At 45.7% G+C, this 18,950-nt stretch overlaps 7 protein-coding genes across 11 annotated transcripts in view; 3 read left to right on the forward strand and 4 right to left on the reverse strand.

Moving 5' to 3' along the window:
* Positions 1-94: 94 nt before the first annotated feature.
* Positions 95-2,751, reverse strand: LOC118509133 (zinc finger protein 2-like). Its single transcript, XM_036049332.1, has 8 exons — positions 2,582-2,751; positions 2,336-2,503; positions 2,043-2,265; positions 1,771-1,975; positions 1,519-1,706; positions 1,222-1,445; positions 1,102-1,143; positions 95-1,041 (listed from the first exon to the last, which is right to left on the reverse strand). The coding sequence occupies exons 2-8, from the start codon at positions 2,500-2,502 to the stop codon at positions 147-149; spliced, it is 1,944 nt and encodes a 647-aa protein (XP_035905225.1). The 5' UTR covers position 2,503; positions 2,582-2,751; the 3' UTR covers positions 95-146.
* A 245-nt stretch (positions 2,752-2,996) lies between these two features.
* LOC118509137 (signal recognition particle 14 kDa protein) lies at positions 2,997-3,978 on the forward strand. Its single transcript, XM_036049338.1, has 3 exons — positions 2,997-3,149; positions 3,233-3,305; positions 3,389-3,978. Exons 1-3 carry the CDS (start codon positions 3,126-3,128, stop codon positions 3,619-3,621), a joined length of 330 nt encoding a protein of 109 aa, XP_035905231.1. The 5' UTR covers positions 2,997-3,125; the 3' UTR covers positions 3,622-3,978.
* LOC118509136 (UPF0193 protein EVG1 homolog) lies at positions 3,686-5,090 on the reverse strand. Of its 2 annotated transcripts, XM_036049337.1 has the most exons (3): positions 4,682-5,090; positions 4,226-4,597; positions 3,686-4,155 (listed from the first exon to the last, which is right to left on the reverse strand). In XM_036049337.1, exons 1-3 carry the CDS (start codon positions 4,770-4,772, stop codon positions 3,998-4,000), a joined length of 621 nt encoding a protein of 206 aa, XP_035905230.1. In that variant the 5' UTR covers positions 4,773-5,090; the 3' UTR covers positions 3,686-3,997. The 2 variants fall into 2 exon arrangements, with proteins under 2 accessions (XP_035905230.1, XP_035905229.1); XM_036049336.1 differs by having other exon boundaries at positions 3,744-4,597; positions 4,682-4,804.
* A 176-nt stretch (positions 5,091-5,266) lies between these two features.
* LOC118509135 (GTP-binding protein 10 homolog) lies at positions 5,267-6,799 on the reverse strand. The gene is made up of 4 exons (XM_036049335.1): positions 6,647-6,799; positions 6,059-6,581; positions 5,636-5,998; positions 5,267-5,556 (listed from the first exon to the last, which is right to left on the reverse strand). The coding sequence occupies exons 1-4, from the start codon at positions 6,686-6,688 to the stop codon at positions 5,333-5,335; spliced, it is 1,152 nt and encodes a 383-aa protein (XP_035905228.1). The 5' UTR covers positions 6,689-6,799; the 3' UTR covers positions 5,267-5,332.
* A 45-nt stretch (positions 6,800-6,844) lies between these two features.
* LOC118509134 (protein phosphatase methylesterase 1) lies at positions 6,845-8,643 on the forward strand. The gene is made up of 5 exons (XM_036049334.1): positions 6,845-7,047; positions 7,191-7,383; positions 7,457-7,566; positions 7,662-7,973; positions 8,047-8,643. The coding sequence occupies exons 1-5, from the start codon at positions 6,971-6,973 to the stop codon at positions 8,549-8,551; spliced, it is 1,197 nt and encodes a 398-aa protein (XP_035905227.1). The 5' UTR covers positions 6,845-6,970; the 3' UTR covers positions 8,552-8,643.
* Positions 8,644-10,345: 1,702 nt separating this feature from the next.
* On the forward strand, positions 10,346-15,155 carry LOC118509140 (carcinine transporter). Its single transcript, XM_036049344.1, has 6 exons — positions 10,346-11,647; positions 12,735-12,959; positions 13,036-13,215; positions 13,433-14,244; positions 14,340-14,559; positions 14,634-15,155. Exons 1-6 carry the CDS (start codon positions 11,531-11,533, stop codon positions 15,060-15,062), a joined length of 1,983 nt encoding a protein of 660 aa, XP_035905237.1. The 5' UTR covers positions 10,346-11,530; the 3' UTR covers positions 15,063-15,155.
* LOC118509138 (probable nuclear hormone receptor HR38) overlaps positions 15,117-18,950 on the reverse strand; it is a 108,010-nt gene continuing 104,176 nt past the window's right edge. For all 4 annotated transcript variants that reach the window (XM_036049339.1, XM_036049341.1, XM_036049340.1 and 1 more), the window contains one exon: positions 15,117-18,950. This exon is cut by the window's right edge and continues 2,700 nt beyond it. The gene's annotated coding sequence lies outside the window, so the exon portion shown is untranslated.

Raw genomic sequence — 18,950 nt, forward strand, 5'->3', positions numbered from 1 at the left:
GTAGAGGACCATTGGAAGATAGAGCATTATGGACGGTGAGGGGCCGATTGATCGATCGGCGATCCTCTCGTGGACACGCACAAAAAAAGGAAAATGTGTTATGACTTGTATTTTTATTAAACACCAAAAATTGCATTTTTAAACGACTAATCCGGTTTACTCGTACCACCATCCATCGCTTTGTGATGCACACGTCTATGCGCCTGCATGTTGGTAATGCAGGAAAACTTCCGATCACACTCCGTACACCCGTACCGCTTCACACCCGTGTGCGTGCTCATGTGCGTCGTCAGTGACTGCCGGTACGGAAACGATCGATCGCATTTATCACACCGAAACGGTTTCTCGCCCGTATGGCCCCGCTCGTGTACCGTCAGCTGCCCTTTGGTACGAAACTTTTTCCCACAAAAATTACACACAAACGGTAACCGATTTTCGTGCACCGTTTGGTGCATCTTAAGCGAGCTATAGCTGGAGTAATGCTTATCACATTTGTTACACGGATAGATGGGTGCTTTACCACACTCGGCCCGCTCGTGATCGGACAGGGTAATCCTGGAGGGAAAGTTTTTCCCACACTGCGCACATATGTACTTGCAGCGATCTTTTCCATCGGAACTGTGTGCATAGCGCTTGTGACGCAGCATTTGATCCGGTTTGGCGAAAGTTTTCGCACAAATCTTACACTCCAATCGATCGCGATGCGCGTCTTGCTGGTGCTGGTGTGTTTCCTGCTCCGTCTTAAAGTACCGATCGCAGCAGGAACATTTGTGTAGGAAAAGACCATCCTGTTCGTGTTTAAGTATGTGTCGTTTCAAACATGTAGCATTTACGTACGTCCTGTCGCAGTACTTGCAGCGATAGCGCTTCTCTTGCTTGGTGGTATTTTTTACGTACTGTAACCTATCCCGGGCTCGATCCAGGGTCACGTTGTGCAGTCGTTCGAGATGGCGCGCCATCAGGTAAAGCGTGGTGTACTCTTGGGGACAAAGCTTGCAACGGAAGATTTTATCGACTGGGTCCGAGAGCTCGTGTAACAATCTGAAATTGAAGAACGAAATTAGCTTTTTTAAATCAAATAACGGATAAACGGATACTCACTTCATTTGCTTCTGTAGTAATTCGTTATTTCGCTGAATCGTCCTTCAATATGAATATAAGAAAACAGAATTATTTGATGCTATGCAACGAAGGTAAAGGATTTTAATGTTTGTATCTTACACTTCATCCGGTTTGTCTAAAGACAGTTCGATCGATGGAGAGGACTTTCGCACCTGTTGGCTACTACTGCTGTGTGTTGAGGACGAATCGCACAGCTGACCGGGATCTACATGGACATATTCCCATTCTATCTGTTCATCGTCAAAAAACCCCTCCACAGAATCATCTCTCTCTGTTGAGGAATTTTCTCGTTGACTGTTTCTAAATTCAGTTGAAGTGATCGGCTAAAATATTGAATATATGATAGGTTGCTTGAAAAATTACACATTAGTTAAAGAAAATATCCAAATTTCTTACTTGATTAAGCTCAACTTCTTCAACTGCCAAACGTTCGTTGTTGGGAATATTTTCGTCTAGATCGTCAAGCACGTCCGATTCGTGCTGATTCACTTCTAAGACTTCAATTGATTCCAGAGTTTCTGCCGGGTTTCTTATAGTTTTCGTTGCTTTCTCATTCTTACAACCATCCGATAGGCTTGGCATTGCTTTAATGAGATAAATTATTATTAGATTGCGCCTGGCTATAAGGAATTCAAAATCGCTACTTACTTCTTTTATTCGGACGTGGCCCAATATGCCTGATTGGAACATTCTCCAGTCCGCACTTGTTAGCGCGCGCCCTCCGATGCTTAAGCAGATTCCCGATACAGGAAAAGCTTGCATTGCAAACGACGCACAAGAACGGTTTGATGCGTGTATGTACCGTCGAGTGCGTTATAAGGCTTTCTCGGTAGGGAAACGATTTTCCACATTCCTGAAAATTTGAACAATAATCCCACGTTCGAAAGCAATTCAAAACATCGGCATAAAATAAGACTTACATCACATTTATAGGGCTTTTCACCCGTATGAACTCGCCGATGTATTTTCAACTGTCCGCGGGTGTGGAAGCTCGCTCCACAATGGTCACACAGCTCGCGCTTGCCAGTAGTGTGGTGCAAGGTCCGGTGCACTTTCAGTGTGGTTGCTGTCGCATAGAATCGATGGCAGATATCACATTGGAACGGTTTTTCCTTGCCATTCTTTGGTAGTTCATCCTCCAGGCTGTGATTGAAAAGGTGTGGATGTTGTGGTTATTTGAGTGAAGAGGCTAAAGAACGCAACGGGTTATTACTGTATTTCCAAGCGCGTTCCGCAGGAGTTGCAACTGAAATATTGTTGATCGTTCTCTGCAGCATCGGCATTGGTCGTATCCCTTTGCAGAACTAGTTGACCATCGCACTCAGGACATGATAGGCTGCTAGGATGCTGTACTTCGGTGGTTCCATTTGCTGTGGACATTCTATAGCAACGGAAAACAAGTAAAACACTTCATTGATGATGGGGTTCACATGTCGGGCAAAGCTGCTTCCTTACGTACATATTGTCTTTACATTATAACGGCTTGATAAAACGAGACTTTAATACTTGATCGTATTATATGTTAAATTTGAACCGTTTGAACAGCAAAATCTGTTTAAACTTTAAATAAAATACACAATGTTTGGAGGAATAGCGGAGAAATATTTTGCATTGTAGGGAACATGTACACAAACAAATGTCAAGCGCTTAAGCACCATTTACACTCATTGCTCGTGTACACGTAAGAAATACAAACGTGATAACATTTTTCTTTTTATCGTTTATTTTAAGGTTATCACGATTTTATTAGATTATCACGACACAAAATATAAGAATAAAAATTTTCATATTCAAATCGAGCAATATAAACCTCAATAATTGCTTCCAAATTTTTTATTTACAGAATAAAATCATTGGATGGGATTGAATCCGAAGTGTTCCAACCGATCTGTCAAAGCTGCGCCCATCACTAGCCCCAGAGCCACCTTTCAAAAATTGACCACGACCACAATTTGTTTTTGGCCGAAAATTCCTTTAATTTTCGATCGAACTTTTCCATCAAAATGGTACTTTTATCAAATGAAGAGGTAATCCTTCGTCGTATATCAACGTCCGGGAATGGGATTCGCAATCGTGCTACCAAAAAATCACCCCCGTTTTCCATTTACAGTTCCTCACGCAGCTCACCCTGTTAGCACAATCAGCCCGGAAAGATTCCTCATTCACAGTCACAATAAAACGATGTAAGGATATCGGCGGCACGTGTACGGCGCTTTTGATCGCAGACTGGAATTAATGCATCTCCTCATTATCGCATAACTTTCAGACGATGGACACGATCGACCGAAACCCCGGGAAGGTAAACCACCGCTACCGACACCTGCCGAGTACAGCTGCCTGATCCGGGCAAAGTCGCGCTCGAAGAAACTGGCCACCGTGGTCAAGCGGGACGAGGTGGCCAAGTTTATGGAATCTTACTCGAAGGTGTTAAAATCCAGCATGGACGGGTTGAAAAAGGTGAAGAAAGTGAAAAACAAAGCCAAGGCGGCCCAGGGATAGTGCAGCATCATTCGTTCGGTTTCGGAGTGAAAATCCGGGTGGGAAACACAAGCGTGTGTGAACGTTTTGTTTTTTTTTTTAATGGTGTTCACTAGTTTATCCATGAACGGTGCAATGTGGGATATGCAGCACGCAGGAATCATAAGTGCATTTTCTTTATTTCGTTTAATTGAGCATACTTCTATCCATCGAGCGTGGCGTGTGGGTCACATATGTGTGAGAGAAAAACACCGAATCGTGTGTTTGCGCAGTGCCTGCCGGTCGAACATACAGGTGGCCACGACACTGTAATTTTGCTGTAGAATTAAGCGTGTAATGAATTTAATATAAAAGGAGAAGAAGATGAATTTAAAAATACCCGCCGAAGGTGCGTGTGTTAGATTTCGTTTTCCTGCGATTTTGCCCGATCGAGCCGCTTCAGTTCGTTCAGCTTTTCCGCTATCTGCAGCTGAATGGTGGCCCGATGCTTCTTCCCTTCGCCCAGTGCCTCCATCTCCTCCAACCACTGCACACGTTCGTTGATTTCGTCGAGTACTGCAGGGCAAGCGAAAAACGATTATAACCCATCTCGAGCCGTCGAAAGCAATCGAATGTCTCAGCTTACGTTCACTGGCCCGATCCGGCGGAACAAACTCCATGCAGCCCTCACTCTTGCTCCGAACCACCCGCCGACGTCGGCCATCGTCCGGAAACATCTTAATACCGCTCATCTGTTCCTGCAGCTTCAGTTTCAGCTTTTCGATCGGTTCCTTCGGTTTGTGCGGTACATATTTCTCCACATCGAACGCGCCACTCTCGATAATAGTGTTGAGCGAACGTTTTTTGATATTCTTCCTCGGTATAGCCATCGGCAGGAAGTTGCTGTACTCCTGCTCAAATTTCGGCTCCTTTGGCACCGGTAAAGGTTCCCCATTACGAAGATGATAGTTGATTTTATTACGCTGCAGGATCGTCAATTTTGCTTCTTCCATTAAAACTACTCGCAAAAAAAAACGGGAAACTCGGGTTCAATGCGGTGGAAAACTTTCTTCAACCTCAGAACGGAAACGACGGAGCTCACCTTTAATCAGATCCTGAGTTTCTTTCGTGTAGCGTGCTTTGGGCGTATGAAATAGGCCACCCTGGGCCACCCGCGTGCTGGGCCAATCCATCTCTGCCCACCGACGTGCACCGACTGCCGTGCTGTGATGTAATGCAGCGCACACCGTGTGTATCCGTTTCGTGTCCTAGTTGGCTGGTAGGGTAGCCCGTTGGTAACCTTTCGTCTGCCAAGGATGGCAAGTTCACCAAAGTTTGATTGATTTGGACAAGTTTCAGACAGAATGGGAGGAAAAAAAAACTCCCAGTACTGCAATTGCACACAGTAACTGTACAGACGAGCGGGAACTGCACGCAATTGTGCCGAGCCGTGGTGAAGGAGCACTTACTGACTGTATAAGCAATAACAATTTATGGCTAGCCCCGATGATGGCTTTCAAAAAACCGGCGATAAATGCAAACGTTTCCCATGGCAACGCGGACGACGGTTTGCTTCGATGGTAAGTGAAGTGTGTACACATACACACATGTACCGTTTCGTGTACGCGCGCACACACATACACACACATACAGCGATGCATGTGCGCAGGATACGTACGCTGATACGTCCTTTCGCTATTCGACTGTCTATAAAACAGCTAGAAATATATTCATACTCTGAATGCCGTTCACTTTATACAACTTTAGGACCTCGTTCGCTTAGCTTTTGCTGGAGCTGCTCGTTTCTATCCGTCGATTCTTCCTGCAGCATTTCTTCGGCCTTGAGGTCGAGTATGGTTCGCACTTCTTGCTTTACCTTTTCGATTTCCTTCATACTTTTGGCGGAAATCGGTATGACGGTGTCTATCGAGAGCAGCTTGGTGGGTGTTAACTCTTCGGGGCAAAGTTTTAGACCCTCTGGAATGGAAAAACAACGCAAAAAATATGATATTTTATATTATCGAATGAATATAAATGAGAGATAAAAATCCGTCACCTTCTAGCGAGTGGAAGTATTGTTCGTATTTACATATTTCTTCCACCGCGCCTTCTTTGTCCATTTTGTTGATTATGAGAGCGCACGGTTTATCGAGCAGCGCTTTGTCGTATAGCTCCAGCTCCTTGTTTAGAGCGTATATCGTCTCGAGACAGTTTCGTTTGCGGTGCTGTTGACTAAGCTGAAACCCAAACACGTCCACGATGATGAGCAACAGTCTGGTACGTTCGACGTGCTTGAGGAACTTGTGTCCCATTCCGAAGTTTGCATGCGCTCCCTCTATCAACCCCGGCAGATCGGCTATCGTTATTTGCCGGTAGTCTTCGTACTCTATCGTGGCAATCTGGGGTCGAATTGTGGTGACTAAAATGAGATGGAAAATATAATAAAATGCTTCAAGATGTATAATCCGTTTGTACTCACATGGATAAGAAGCAATCTTTGGGGAAGCGTTCGAGATCGCCTTCACGAGTGTGCTTTTGCCCGCATTCGGGAAACCCACCAGTCCAACGTCTGCAATCAGTTTCAGATCGAGCGTAACGGTACGTAGCTGGCCCGGTTTGCCGAGAAATGAATTGCCAGCACAACCACCACTGCCACCACCAGCAGCCAGGTACGATTTGCCCTCTTCATCTAGCTCGGAAATGATTCCCGTCTCTTGATCCAAAACCCGTATACCTACGGGCACTTCCACTTTTTGATCCAGCCCTCTGCGACCGAGAATGCGCGCCTTCGAGCTTTCCTCCCCGTTTCCAGCGACGACACGTTTGGCTGGATATTTTTTCACTACGTCACGAAGCGATTTTCCTTCTTTGGCGACAAAATAAACGGCACCACCTTGGCCACCGACCCCACCGTACTTGGGTAGACCATTCCCACCGTGGCCACCTTTTGTTGTTAACCGTAGTGTGTCGAGAAAGCGGCTTCGGAGATAGCTACGGATGGGCTGGAAAAGAGAGCAATTTACGTGTTTATTATGCTTATTAGCTTAAGAAATAAATGTTTTCTCACCTTATTAACCGATTTTAGCAGATAATTTTGTATAAACACCATTTTTCTTAGCAAAATCGCATAGCGAAATGAAAAATCTGAGCCGGCAACGCTGGATTGTTTTGACCACGTTTGTTTACATCCGATTTGACGTTTCCTCGCTGACAGGAGCAAATTTGAATGGGCCACTTTCACGCACAAGCATTCCAGCTGTCAGTTGTGTTTTTGTTCGATTTTTTACTTGGCCGCCCGCTGCGGTCGATGCAAGGGAAAACTCTCCGTCTCTGCCCATAAAAGTGTACAAGTGTTTACAAACTCGCACCGGCCACAACCCGGCTCCAGCCCATGTCCAGTCTTCAGCGTGTTATGATGAAATCCAGACTACCACCAATGTGTCCGAATCCGCGGTTTCCCAAGCCGAGGTAAGTGTTTGCTCACCGAAACGTTTAAGGGCATCCATGCCATCTTAAGGCATTAAATTTTCACGACCCCGATTCCGAGATGAGCCGTGCGATGACCCTGTTGCGTGCCATTTTATGATGCTTGTTTTGCGATGTATTTTCAGCGACCGTGGTTTTCGGCGTCAGACTGATTACAATCCGCTGATGTGGGATGAATTTTTCGCCGAAAAGAAGGATGTAGAAACGGGCAAGGGTAAATTCCGGGTGTATCTGTCCGCTCCGTCCGAGCCTGGTGCACCGTTGCTGGTGCTGCTTCACGGGGGCGGGTTTTCCGCCCTGTCCTGGGCACATTTCAGTGTAAGTTAATGCGCCGAAAAGATTGAATGCTTAATTCGTTGTTGTAACGCCCTGTTTTTTCCTTCCTTTCTAGAGCGAAGTCACCAAGCTGATCCACTGCCAGTGTTTGGCGTTCGATATCCGAGGACACGGCGATACGTACACGGAAGAAGAAGACGACCTATCAGCAGAACGATTGGCCACGTATGACATTTAGCCCCCGTTGTTTGGCTGTACTTTCCCCCAGATAAGACGATACTGAAGCATCGTGTTTCCTATCTTTCTTTTCCGTTGATTAGAGATGTCGGGGACGTGATGCAAGCGATGTACGGTGAGTCGGCCCCACCAATCATTCTCATGGGGCACTCGATGGGCGGTGCAATCTGTGTGCATGCGGCGAACATGTTTGTACTGCCGTCGCTTATCGGTGTGGTTGTGATCGATGTCGTCGAAGGGACGGCTCTGGAAGCGCTGGCCAGCATGCAGAGCTTCCTCCGATCGCGTCCGACCACGTTCAAAAGCATTCAGCACGCGATCGAATGGTGTGTTCGAAGCGGGCAGGTTCGTAATGTGGAATCGGCCCGTGTTTCTATGCCAGGGCAAATCATTAAGTAAGTAGAGTAGAGTCATTCCAACGTTTCTCGGACGTTTAATTCATATTTCATGTTTGCTACAAAATTTTAGCATCGAAACAAAACAACTGGCAACGAACGAATTGCCCCTCAAGGAGGATAGTGCCGCAGAGGAAAAGCTTGAATTTAAACATCCGAACGCGATAGCGGAAGATGCGGAGTGTGGCGATACTGCAAGCTCCTCGGGGAATGATGATCCTGCCATCCAGCCACCGGCTAACGCTCCGGTAAACCTGCGAAAATATGCCTGGCGCATCGATCTCTCCAAGTCGGAAAAGTACTGGGAAGGATGGTTTTCCGGGCTGAGCCAAAAGTTTCTGGACATCCACGTGCCCAAGCTGCTGCTGCTGGCGGGCATCGACAATCTGGATCGTGCGCTCACGGTCGGTCAGATGCAGGGCAAGTTTCAGCTGCAGGTACTGGCCCGCTGTGGCCATGCAGTGCACGAGGATAGACCGCACGAGGTGGCAGAAGTGTTAGCGACGTACTTGATAAGAAACCGATTTGCGCAGCCGACTACCGATGGGCAGTTCCTGAGGCATTTGCCGGCGTGTTAAACGTCTAGTAGCGGCGCCATTGTGGGCGTGTGTCGGTGTATTTTCTCTTCTAAACGTAAGAAAATAAATTTCTATTTATGATTGTAGGCACATTCGCTTTGGTACGCCGCCTTTGGTTTCCTTGAAGAAAGTTTGGAGTTGAGAATAGGTTTCGTATGGTCTTGAAGGAGTAGACTAGTTCCACTTTCACACTACGATTGACTGTAGATTCCACCATTTTATTCTCTTAGGCTCATTGAACACATAGAACCGGCAGATCCAGGTCGTCAATCTATTTCCAGGAATCTCGGTACTTTTCCATCTCAGATCGCGAACAGCTTCAATTCCACCTGTTTCAGCTAACGAGCTTTTTGAACCTCCATACCCCAAGTGATGGGTTAACATATGGACACAGCGTCCGTCCTCCAGCATACACAGCGGTCAAGAAGCATCGCCGAAGGAACCTCCAGAAAGGAAGCTCCTGGAAAAGACATTTCTTAGCTGTAAGCCATAAGAGTACCTGAGGCTTTGATAATGGGTTGAACACCGCCCTGCTGGGGCATGAGTCCGAATTTCTCATCACGTACCCCAACCATCGTTTTCTTGCGAACTTGAACATCGTCAGAATAAGCTGCACTACCAAACAGCTCAACTAGCTCGAGTTTCATTCTCCTTCTCAGAGGCTATAGGAGACGAGGATTTGCTGAGTGCTATCGAAGGTAGTTGAGTACATTTCGTATATTGAAAGAGTCGTCTGGGTGCGTCTCTAGATATCGTCTCTTACACTAGCATTTGAAATTACGGTCGTGGCAAAGTAACAGAACTCATCCACCAGGTGGATATCCCCACTCATGGAAGATTCGGAGAGATATGCAGATGTTTTCTAGCCTATGCTATCTTGCATCCGAGAGGCTTGGTTCCATTACCATACCTGTGAAGTACATTTTCAAATTATTGCCCTAATGGAACCATGATTGACCGTAGATTCCGCTAAATGGGTCACATTTGTTATAATTACATTACGCCAAGCCCACCGGCATGATTAACTCCAACCAGCGGGTGATGAATGTTTACGATCTTACTCACCGCAAAGATCGCTTTACTACTAACCAATTACAATTATAAAGCCCATTTGGTTTGTTACCGCAAGGGTTGCACACCTGCTGCTTGCAAACAGCGTGTGTGGGAGAGCGCGCGCGCGCGCCACGGAAGTGCGGAATAAATTTCTCATTACGTGCCAACGGTCCATCGGTCATTCATGGAATTCGTCGGCACTAGGCCGCCCCCCTTGTATCGCGTGGATGCTGGTTCGTGCATTCTTGACAGATCAATGAAAAGGTACGCGAATGAATGAATTCCCAACCAGCGCGGAGATCGGCCACACCGTGATAAGCGAGCAGTGATCGCGTGCACCGACCGATATCTTCACCATCAGCTTGAAGACTTTAGAAGATCAAGGTGCACATACCAACGCGAATGATTTACGGTCCGGAATGAAATTGTTTAGAGTGTGGCAAATTATTCAATTCTGCGATTGCGGTGCGGCTGATTAACTGCGGCGCAAACAAAACCTTCCTCTCGCGAGCTCGTGTCCCACGTGTTGGCGAAGGGGTTCTGATCGGTTGGCGGTACGCACGCGCCGTGCGGTTTTCCCGCGCGAATAACACACACTCAGCTTCCTATAGGCGATGTGCGAACCGCGGCGTATCGATTGCACCTTGACTTGCATTACCATACGAGTTGGGGGAGGTCGGCGAAGTCTCCCCCAAAAGCCTCCCGAGACTCGGGGGCTGACTTCGCTCAGGCTCAAGCGCTCAGTCGTTAATGTTCTGTCGGTCGCTTCTCCAGTGGTGCGCAACGGGTGAATCTGGACTGGCGAAGAATAAAAAAAGGTGTTCCGTGTGTGCGCGACACGACGTGTGTCAGTGGTTGGTCGTTTTTATAAAGCCCGTGTTATGATTGTTATAATTGGATTGGGGCGTCGAGTTTCCGATTACGCGCGCGTTTCCCGAAGCTGTCGCCCATTAGGCTGATGCCGATCGACCCGACGACAGTGCGGCAGCGAACGGCTAAGTCATCGGCAGCAGTCGGGTTGCAGTGGTGAGCTTCTCCAGCACGACGGTGAACCCAGCGGCGGCGGTGCGTTTGCCTATGGATTGCCAGCTCAGTAGAGGACGTGGCCCACTGCAAGCAACAAGCGAACCATCCATCATCATGATGGCCAATCGATTCTGGTAGAAGGTGTGCTGCTTTGTGCTGTGCGGTGTGTCTTGTGGAGGTGAAGAAATTCCCGATCAACTGAATCGCTTTAGCGAGCAGAGCCTTCAAGTGTCCCATAAAACCAACCTCAGTGGCATGTGTAGTATGTGACTAACTCCACAACTCGCCTCTACTTATCCGATCCGATCCGGATCAGATTGGGTAGGCTAAAACCCCCTCCGGGGAGCGGGTTTTAACTCAGTGTGGTTGCTCATCTAAGTGGCTAGAAAAGGTTCGCTTGCATAATTTTGCGCTGGTGGGAAAATTCGCCGAACGCCTCACTTACGCATCGAAAGGGAGTGGGATGCGTCTGGGTGCATTTGTGAGCACGTGCCACGGCAGACAACAGGTTCTAAAAGTGTCCAGTGAATCGCGATTGAATACCACAGTTTTTTTTAAGTTCAATTCGGAGTGATGTTCTTCTATCCGTGGTGAAGAGCGAACCAAGCCGGTTCTGTCACCAAAACACAGCACAAACCGTTGGTGTCGTATGTGGTTCCATTGCACCACTAATTAAATAATCACCGTGAACGAACAGACGGCAAGCGAAGTAGACGTGTGTGTTTACTGGTTCCTGTAACGGAGCCCATCCACGAGCGGCAAGGCAAGGCCGAACCAGCAGCGCGTTTTGAACGGCTTTGAACGTTAAACCGCGCCAAACCTTAGGTAGCGTGGTGCAGCAGTATTAGTAGCACGCGGAATATCGTTGTTACACCGGAAGCCACGGGACGCTACAGAACCATGAACGGGAACAGGAGCAACAGTTCGGCCAAGCCATCTTTAGAACCACCGAAAGAGATGAAGGAGGAAGAGGAGGACGAAGCGGAGATCCAGGAGAGTGAAAAGATGCTGCATGAGGTGAGTTGGGCTTGAAACTCTTAAATAGCACCTAAACAGCGTTTCGTGATTGAGCTCCCCTTTTAGGAGGATAAGTCTGCGTAACTTTTGATCTTTAGCGGCGTATGGCAACAGTCGCCTTCAGTTGGCATTTATGGTAAACGGTTTCAGTTTCACGCCCTTTCGATGGTGCACACGCGAGATCAGACTGTATCGGAGTGATCTCGCAAAGAGGGAGCCTGGAGATGGGTGACGAAGTTGCATGTGATGCATGCTAATTGAATAATGTTGTAAGGAAGTTGACAACAGCACGAGATGCTGTTGCTCCAAAGATGGCGAGCTATTCGAGATATTCCATGGGGTTGAGGAAGCTGCTGGTACAATTACTGAGTCGAGAGACCTTAGAGATCTCATTGATCTCCAGAATTTATTGATCCTCTAATTATCCCTCTCTCATGGCCATTAATCTCTTTTGAAGTTCTCAAGTCTAAAATGTAGGTCATGAGAGTATCCCTGGGACCGTTTTTTTTATAAAACACAAATCCAATATAGCCTAGAACTTGTGCTCCAACACTCGCCAAACGCCATCATTTTCCAATCCATAAAAAGGGCCTCGCGGCAACCGAGCGAGGGTTTATCCCGGAAGCACATCAGCTTAAGCGAGGATAAACCTGCCTCGTTTTGTGCCATCGCATAACACTGTGCGTGCGTGCGTGTGTGTGTGTGATTGTGTGCGCAAAATGCACGCTACAACAGCAACCATCCACTGTGACCGTCGCTCGATTGCATAAGAACAACAAGAGGGCATTGCAGGGCAAACCGGGGAAAAAGGGCGGCCGTTCACGATGCCTAAAAGAGGTTGACATACACAACACACATACGCAAATGGCGACTAATCCGTTTACCAGAGTCAATTACAAACATTCACGCTCGAGTAGTTCGGCTGAAGCTTCGTATTAGCGAGGGGGCGAACTCGGGTGGGAACAGAGCGGGTTCATAGGTTCTCACTTCCTTCAACGAGTCCGTTTATAATGACGCACTATTAGGAGCCTAAGTACCTTAAACATTGATGGGATAAAGGATAACAGTTTGCCTTACTTCGCCACAGGAACCCTTCGATTTGGATGAACTACTCCCGGTGATAGGAGAGTTTGGACGATATCAGAAGCTGTTGCTGTGGTTGATATGTCTTCCCGCCTGCATACCCTGTGGGTTCTGCGCATTCAATCAACTGTTCATGACGGACGTCCCGGAAGAGTACTGGTGTCGGGTGCCGGAACTAGAAAACTACACCGCCGAAGAGCGCAAAGCGTACTCGATCCCGCTGGTGTTGGTAAGAACCTTGAAACTCGAGCTCATACCTGGCTGATCAATAATAAATCACCATTTCGTTCTGTCGTCCTCTGTAGCATGACGGGGTGGAGAGTTACAGCAAATGTTCCCGCTATGCAGTGGACTGGAAAGAGATATTAAACTACAGTGACGATCTTGATGGGCCGCTGGCACCGAACAGCTCGTGGCCCACGGAACCGTGTCTGGATGGATGGGAGTACAACACCACCGTCGTACAGTCATCGATAGTGATCGATGTAAGTGTTGGTTGGGAAGGTGATTTCTCGGATAAGCAAAAAGCCCCAGCTCAGCAAGGTTAAACGAGATTTCGAGAATCATTTACATTCGCGATCGTGTGCATGCAAATGAAGTTGGTCTAATCGGAAAGTTTTGGAATGTGGAAATCCCTAGACACTCTCTCTACTGATCTCTCTCTCTCTCTCTCTCTCTCTCTCTCTCTTTATCCGTTAACAGTTCAATCTGGTGTGTGATTACGACATCTATCCAACACTCGGGCTGGTAGCACTCAACACCGGTGGCCCGGTTGGTGTCTATCTGTTCGGACTGCTCAACGATCGGCTAGGCCGTCGGATATCGTACTTCTCCTGTCTGGCAACACTGCTCATCGGTAGCTTCAGCCGGGTGATCGTCGGTCTCACCATACCGGCCGTCTATCAAATCCCATTCATCATTGCACTCGAACTGGTCGGCCCGAACTATCGATCGTTCGTCACCGTAATGACCTGTACATTCTACACGTTCGGCATCATGATGTTGGCCGGCGTTACCTACCTGATCCGAGACTGGGTACAGCTAACCCTCTACACATCCGTCCCATTCCTACTCTATTTTCTGTATCTACTCGTAATGCCCGAATCTCCCCGCTGGCTATTAATGAAGGGGAAGCTTGAGGAAGCGTTACTTATACTGGAAAAGATGGCGAACGTCAACGGGAAGCAACTGCCAGACAGCTTCCGCAGAAGGTTACAGCAGCGTGTCCTGGCGGAGAAAAATCGTACAACGAAGCGTACCGAGCCGACGATCGGTGCGTTCGATCTGTGCAAAACACCCAACATGAGACTGAAGACGATACTGATCACGCTGAACTGGTTCGCCAATGAGACGGTGTATCTGGGGTTGAGTTACTATGGGCCTTCGCTGGGGGAGAATCAGTACCTTAGCTTCTTTCTGTCCTCGCTCGTGGAGATACCGAGCTACATTATCTGCTGGATCATAATGGATCGATGGGGAAGGCGATGGCCGATGTGTTTGCTCATGATACTGAGGTTAGTAGAAGAGCGGAACAACGAGGTTGCATACATTAAGGCGTCACCGAGAAGTGGAAAATGCTAAAACTAATAGTTTTTATTCTATATTCCAGTGGTATAAGTTGTATAGTGACTGTCGTCCTTTCGGAAGATGCCGTGACGGAGACGCTTATACTGTATCTACTCTCAAAGTCGATGATATCGGCCTCCTTCCTGATCATTTACCCATTCGCCGGGGAGCTCTATCCAACGCAGGTTCGCGGGGTTGGTATCGGAACTTCCAGCTACATCGGTGGACTCGGTCTCATCGTGATCCCCTTCATCACATACTTGGTAAGAAGAAGCAACCCTTTTGAGAAATATCGCTCCGAACTAACTCCCGATCAACTCCACCTCGCCTTCACCAGGGCAAAGATAACCTTCGCCTACCACTCGTCATCATGGGATGCGTTTCGGTTCTCGGTGGCTTCACCGGACTCCGGCTTCCCGAAACGCTACACCACCGCCTCCCGCAAACACTCGAAGAGGGTGAACTGTTCGGTCAAGACTGGACCTTCGACGAATGTTTCCGGTGTATCCCGAGCAAAAAGTCTCCTACAAGTTCGTACGAGAACCTGTCGCACGATCCGTCCGATGCCGCGCTGGAGCTAAATGCCGCCGTCCCAATCAACGCTGGCACGTTCGCAACCGGATCGGGCTCGTGCTCCACCGAAAGGACACCGCTGGAGCTGGCCCGGATAAGGCGCCAGTCGATGAAGCGGCTCGTACGGCAGGCCAGCACGATGGACACGCAGAAAACGAAGGATGGTGCTATGCAGCTGACTTACTGGTTTTAAGTTTGTGATATCGTACCGAGCAACGAAGCAAAAGACACAGACACCGTGGATGTATTTTTTTGTATTAACAATAAAGAAATACGTATATGTATATTTTTCGAGATTTTCTCATTCATGGGATTTGTGTGTTGCTTGCATGCTGCGCTGCTGCCGCTTTTCATGTTCACTGTCAGTGTTTGCTCTTCTGGGTTTTTCCTACCTTGCATTCCTGTCTTTATTATCTTATCTTCCTTTTTATGTGCTCTGACAACAATTATTTCGTTCACGCTGCTATAGTGGAGCCATTTTGTATTTTTTTCTAGTTTATTTCACATTACATATGTCTATAGGATCGGGTTGTGTATTTGTATGCTGGTTTGTTCATTTTATTTCCATTTTTAACATGTTCTTTATCATTTCCTCTCACCTTCTCACGTTTTGTTGTGGCTGATATAACGGTTTTATAATTTTATTGGCTGGCGATGCTGTTTTACTCTACTTGTCTTGGGATGTTTCTTTTTGTTTAATTCTGTTTGTTTGTGTTTTCTTCAACTCTGTTCAACTTTAAGGGTGCATTTGGGGTTTTTTTTATAAACACTCATATATACTGCAGTTGATCGCCGGCCTATTTCTGTTTCCGTTGTTGCCTGCTTTGTTTACTCCCATTTTGTATGCTTTGCTCATATAAATCGGACAAGTATAACATTCAGTATATGGTTCCACCGTCTGTATTTCTTTCTTTTCACTTCGCGTTGGGAGCTTTTTTCCTTTTCGCTTTTCCTTCACTGATCGCTTTTTTTGTTATCATTTAAATAGTATAATTTCATTTTGTAAAAGTAAAACTTACCCACTAAACGGTTCTTAAAATGTATATCGTTTTTGTTATGTTTCCTGTTTTCTTATCCACTGTTGCACGCTCTTATCGCGCCTTTTCTTTCTTTCTCTTCTATCTCTTTGAGAAAGTGTTCGACTTGTTTGCATCTCACATTTTAATATCTTGTTTTGTTTCTCTTCCTGTTTTTTGTTCTTCTTTACGTTTATATGCTGGCTGGCTGCTTATCTATTTGTTAAGGTTTAATGAAAACAGGAGTTCGGTTTAAGCTCCTCTTTTCTTCCCTTTTTTTGTTATCGGTGTCCCATCTCCCAAAAATTTTAAACACTTACACAGAAGGACACATCGCTTGGCATTGGTTTTCTTCTTTCCTATTTACTTTTAAATATGCAGGCTAGTAATCAGTTTTGTTTGTATTGGAGGATATGTTTCGAAATCGTCTGTATGTGTTTGTGTGTTGGTAGTTCTTGTTTATCATTACGCTAACAACTAATAGGATATTGAACGCTTCGTTTCCCCCCGTTTTGCTGCCGTCCACTCGGGGTGCATACACATACACTTACACGTACACAATCACACGCACACACACACACACACGCGTAAAATCGGGGGCGATCCTCTACATGCTCACCGTTTGTACTAAGAGAGTGAGAGAGCGCGAGCGCGATAGAGCAAACGAATACTAAACTATCTAATAAGTTACTAAGCAACACAAAGGAATGGGTAAAGGTGTGTGTGTGTGAGAGAGAGAGCGAGCGTAATGCAGCCGGAAAAATGGTGCGACAACGATACATTTATATGTTTAGCATACCATCTTAATTGCTATTGGGTTTGAAAGTGGAACAGAATTAATGCCTTTTCCCTACATCCAGCATTATTGGTTTAACTCTTTTATTATCTTCTCTGTTAGCTAGTCTGATGGTGATGATGATTTTGTTGGTTTATACTGCACAATAGAATTCTTTACTTTTTTGTTACGAGGACGGAAATTTGAATGGTTCATTTAATCTATCGTTATCGTTGCATCGTCTGCCTCTCCACAACTGGTAGTGCGGTAATTACTGTTTTTCTTCCTCCGAGTGGCTCTGTTTGCGATGTGTAAGTACATTATTTTATATAGCAAAAGTGGACGCACAAAAAAAAGTGAAAAAAGATTCATATAAAAATGCTTGCATGCTTTTGGTTCGTTTGTTTTAAAAAAGGTTAGCGAACACTATCGTCTCGAAACGACAAAACGTTGCCATCTAAAAATACGGTGAGGTAATACAGCGAAGGCGACTAACATTGTGTTATCGATGACGAAGGCGGTTCGTGTTCGTGTTTTGCTGACAGATGGCGCCACCGGACGCTACCACTATTACTACCGGGTGGGGTGCGTGCAAATGCGTTTATGCTGTGTGGTTGCGGGGTTCCTTTTTTCGTTATTTGCTCTTGCTAACGCTTATTACTGTTCGGCGCTAAACTAAAAAACCCTTCTCGATAAAACACGAAACGAACGAGCTTCCAAGAAGGGTGTGTACTATGCTCAATCAGATATCACAAACGGTGTGCCAAAAGGAAATAGTCGAAATAGTAGTCACATTTGGTGAGCGAAAAAAAAAACCGGGACATCGATGCCGAATTGTACAAGACCCCTGTCTTGTACGTTAACGCTAGCAACATCCAAAGAGTACAGCCTAAAATGTATTTCCTACCTCTCTAGGTGGCTCTGTGTATGAGAGTAATTTTGCTTTGTTGTTTTCCACCAAAAAACCCCTACACGGTTTTGTTGCTTAAGAGCGAAGAATTTGATTCTTATATACCGGGTTGCCGCTCCTAGGGATGCAATAACACACGTTCAATTCATCACGATCGAATGTATACATATCTATAGGTATATATTTATCCACTAAGCAGAAAATTTGGTTCCCATGTTGTATGTGTGGGTGTGTCGGTTTGTCGATTTAACTTCTGTTGTTTTACACTTTTCGGTTGTTTCAACCGGGTGAATAATTTTGAATAAGTTTTTGTTTGAAATATGTTTCCATATTTTAAAGTTTAATGTCTTTTTCATAAATTTTGTTTATCTAGTTGTCTTTTTCCCTTTTTAAAGTCTTTTAGCCGAAAGTTTTTAATTGTTTCATTCTCAGCGTGTGTTCTAGCTTCTCTTCTAGAGTCTGGTATAGGTTAACTTCAAGGCATTCGGTTGTTTTGTTTCCTTCTGGGTTTTGTTTCTGTTGTTGTGTGTTTACTAATCTAATTATTTTCTTTTGACTGTTTTCTCATCTATTTCAGGGCTTGTTTGTGTGATTCTATTTTTTGATTTCTATTTTTCTTTGTGTGTTGTAAACCATTTGCATTCGTTTTTTCCTCTTCCCGATTGTTTCTTTTCTTCGGGAAAGAACTATAAAATGGCACTTTCAGGTATTCGTTTTAATTCGTTTTGCGATTTTCCCCCCACTATTTCTGTGTTTGGTTGTCTTTTCCTATCGAAATGCACGGAAAATTAGGGAACACAATCAAGTTAACTTATTATGTTTTCGTTTCGTCGCTGAAGTGGGGTCTTGTCAGTGGCTTAAAAGCGTTTAGAATTTAGAAGTTGGTTGGTTGGGTTTTTTTTTCATAAAACGCGATTTAGAAGGAACATGAAGGCAAACATTTTTAACTGGTGAGTCTTCGTATGTGTGGTTGTAGGCACGTGTGAAATAGATTAGCTGCCCAACGGTAGCAGAGAATCAATAGGATAATTCAGCTTCATGAATAATACGGTCCACTCCAATGAGAAGAAAATGTGAGCGGGTTTTTGTTTTTCGGAAGGACTTCCACAGGCTTAATTGGTTTGCGCATTTCTCACATCGCTACGTATCTTTAATAGGTTTAAACATAGGCTTACAGCTAACTAATCGTATCGTTTTTGTTTTCGCTAACAAAGGTTTTCTCTGTACACAACACATAAAAGCATCTTAAACTTGTGGCATATAAAAATTAAACTAAGAAACATAATACACTAAACCATACGTCACAATTTAACAAAACGAGGGCGAGAGATAAAATTAGATTACACTATGAAGAGTAAAACGAAAGATGCACGGTTACGT

Source organism: Anopheles stephensi, chromosome 3 (genome assembly GCF_013141755.1).
Source record: "Anopheles stephensi strain Indian chromosome 3, UCI_ANSTEP_V1.0, whole genome shotgun sequence".
Classification (NCBI taxonomy): domain Eukaryota; kingdom Metazoa; phylum Arthropoda; class Insecta; order Diptera; family Culicidae; genus Anopheles; species Anopheles stephensi.

Bases quoted from the DNA above. Each gene is read 5' to 3' on its own strand.
- LOC118509137 (XM_036049338.1), top strand. From the start codon at position 3,126: ATGGTACTTTTATCAAATGAAGAG. The intron at 3,150-3,232 runs GTAATCCTTCGT...TTCCATTTACAG, and splicing joins TACTTTTATCAAATGAAGAG to TTCCTCACGCAGCTCACCCT. The intron at 3,306-3,388 runs GTAAGGATATCG...CATAACTTTCAG, and splicing joins CACAGTCACAATAAAACGAT to ACGATGGACACGATCGACCG.
- LOC118509133 (XM_036049332.1), bottom strand. From the start codon at position 2,502: ATGTCCACAGCAAATGGAACCACCGAAGTACAGCATCCTAGCAGCCTA. The intron at 1,976-2,042 runs GTAAGTCTTATT...TCAAATTTTCAG, and splicing joins AAAAGCCCTATAAATGTGAT to GAATGTGGAAAATCGTTTCC. The intron at 1,144-1,221 runs GTAAGATACAAA...TTCATATTGAAG, and splicing joins TTAGACAAACCGGATGAAGT to GACGATTCAGCGAAATAACG.
- LOC118509136 (XM_036049336.1), bottom strand. From the start codon at position 4,772: ATGGATTGGCCCAGCACGCGGGTGGCCCAGGGTGGCCTATTTCATACG. The intron at 4,598-4,681 runs GTGAGCTCCGTC...TTTTGCGAGTAG, and splicing joins AACTCAGGATCTGATTAAAG to TTTTAATGGAAGAAGCAAAA.
- LOC118509134 (XM_036049334.1), top strand. From the start codon at position 6,971: ATGTCCAGTCTTCAGCGTGTTATGATGAAATCCAGACTACCACCAATG. The intron at 7,384-7,456 runs GTAAGTTAATGC...CTTCCTTTCTAG, and splicing joins TGTCCTGGGCACATTTCAGT to AGCGAAGTCACCAAGCTGAT. The intron at 7,567-7,661 runs GTATGACATTTA...TCCGTTGATTAG, and splicing joins TCAGCAGAACGATTGGCCAC to AGATGTCGGGGACGTGATGC.
- LOC118509135 (XM_036049335.1), bottom strand. From the start codon at position 6,688: ATGGTGTTTATACAAAATTATCTGCTAAAATCGGTTAATAAG. The intron at 6,582-6,646 runs GTGAGAAAACAT...TCTCTTTTCCAG, and splicing joins TGCTAAAATCGGTTAATAAG to CCCATCCGTAGCTATCTCCG. The intron at 5,557-5,635 runs GTGACGGATTTT...TTTCCATTCCAG, and splicing joins ATACTTCCACTCGCTAGAAG to AGGGTCTAAAACTTTGCCCC.
- LOC118509140 (XM_036049344.1), top strand. From the start codon at position 11,531: ATGAACGGGAACAGGAGCAACAGTTCGGCCAAGCCATCTTTAGAACCA. The intron at 12,960-13,035 runs GTAAGAACCTTG...CGTCCTCTGTAG, and splicing joins ACTCGATCCCGCTGGTGTTG to CATGACGGGGTGGAGAGTTA. The intron at 14,560-14,633 runs GTAAGAAGAAGC...CGCCTTCACCAG, and splicing joins TCCCCTTCATCACATACTTG to GGCAAAGATAACCTTCGCCT.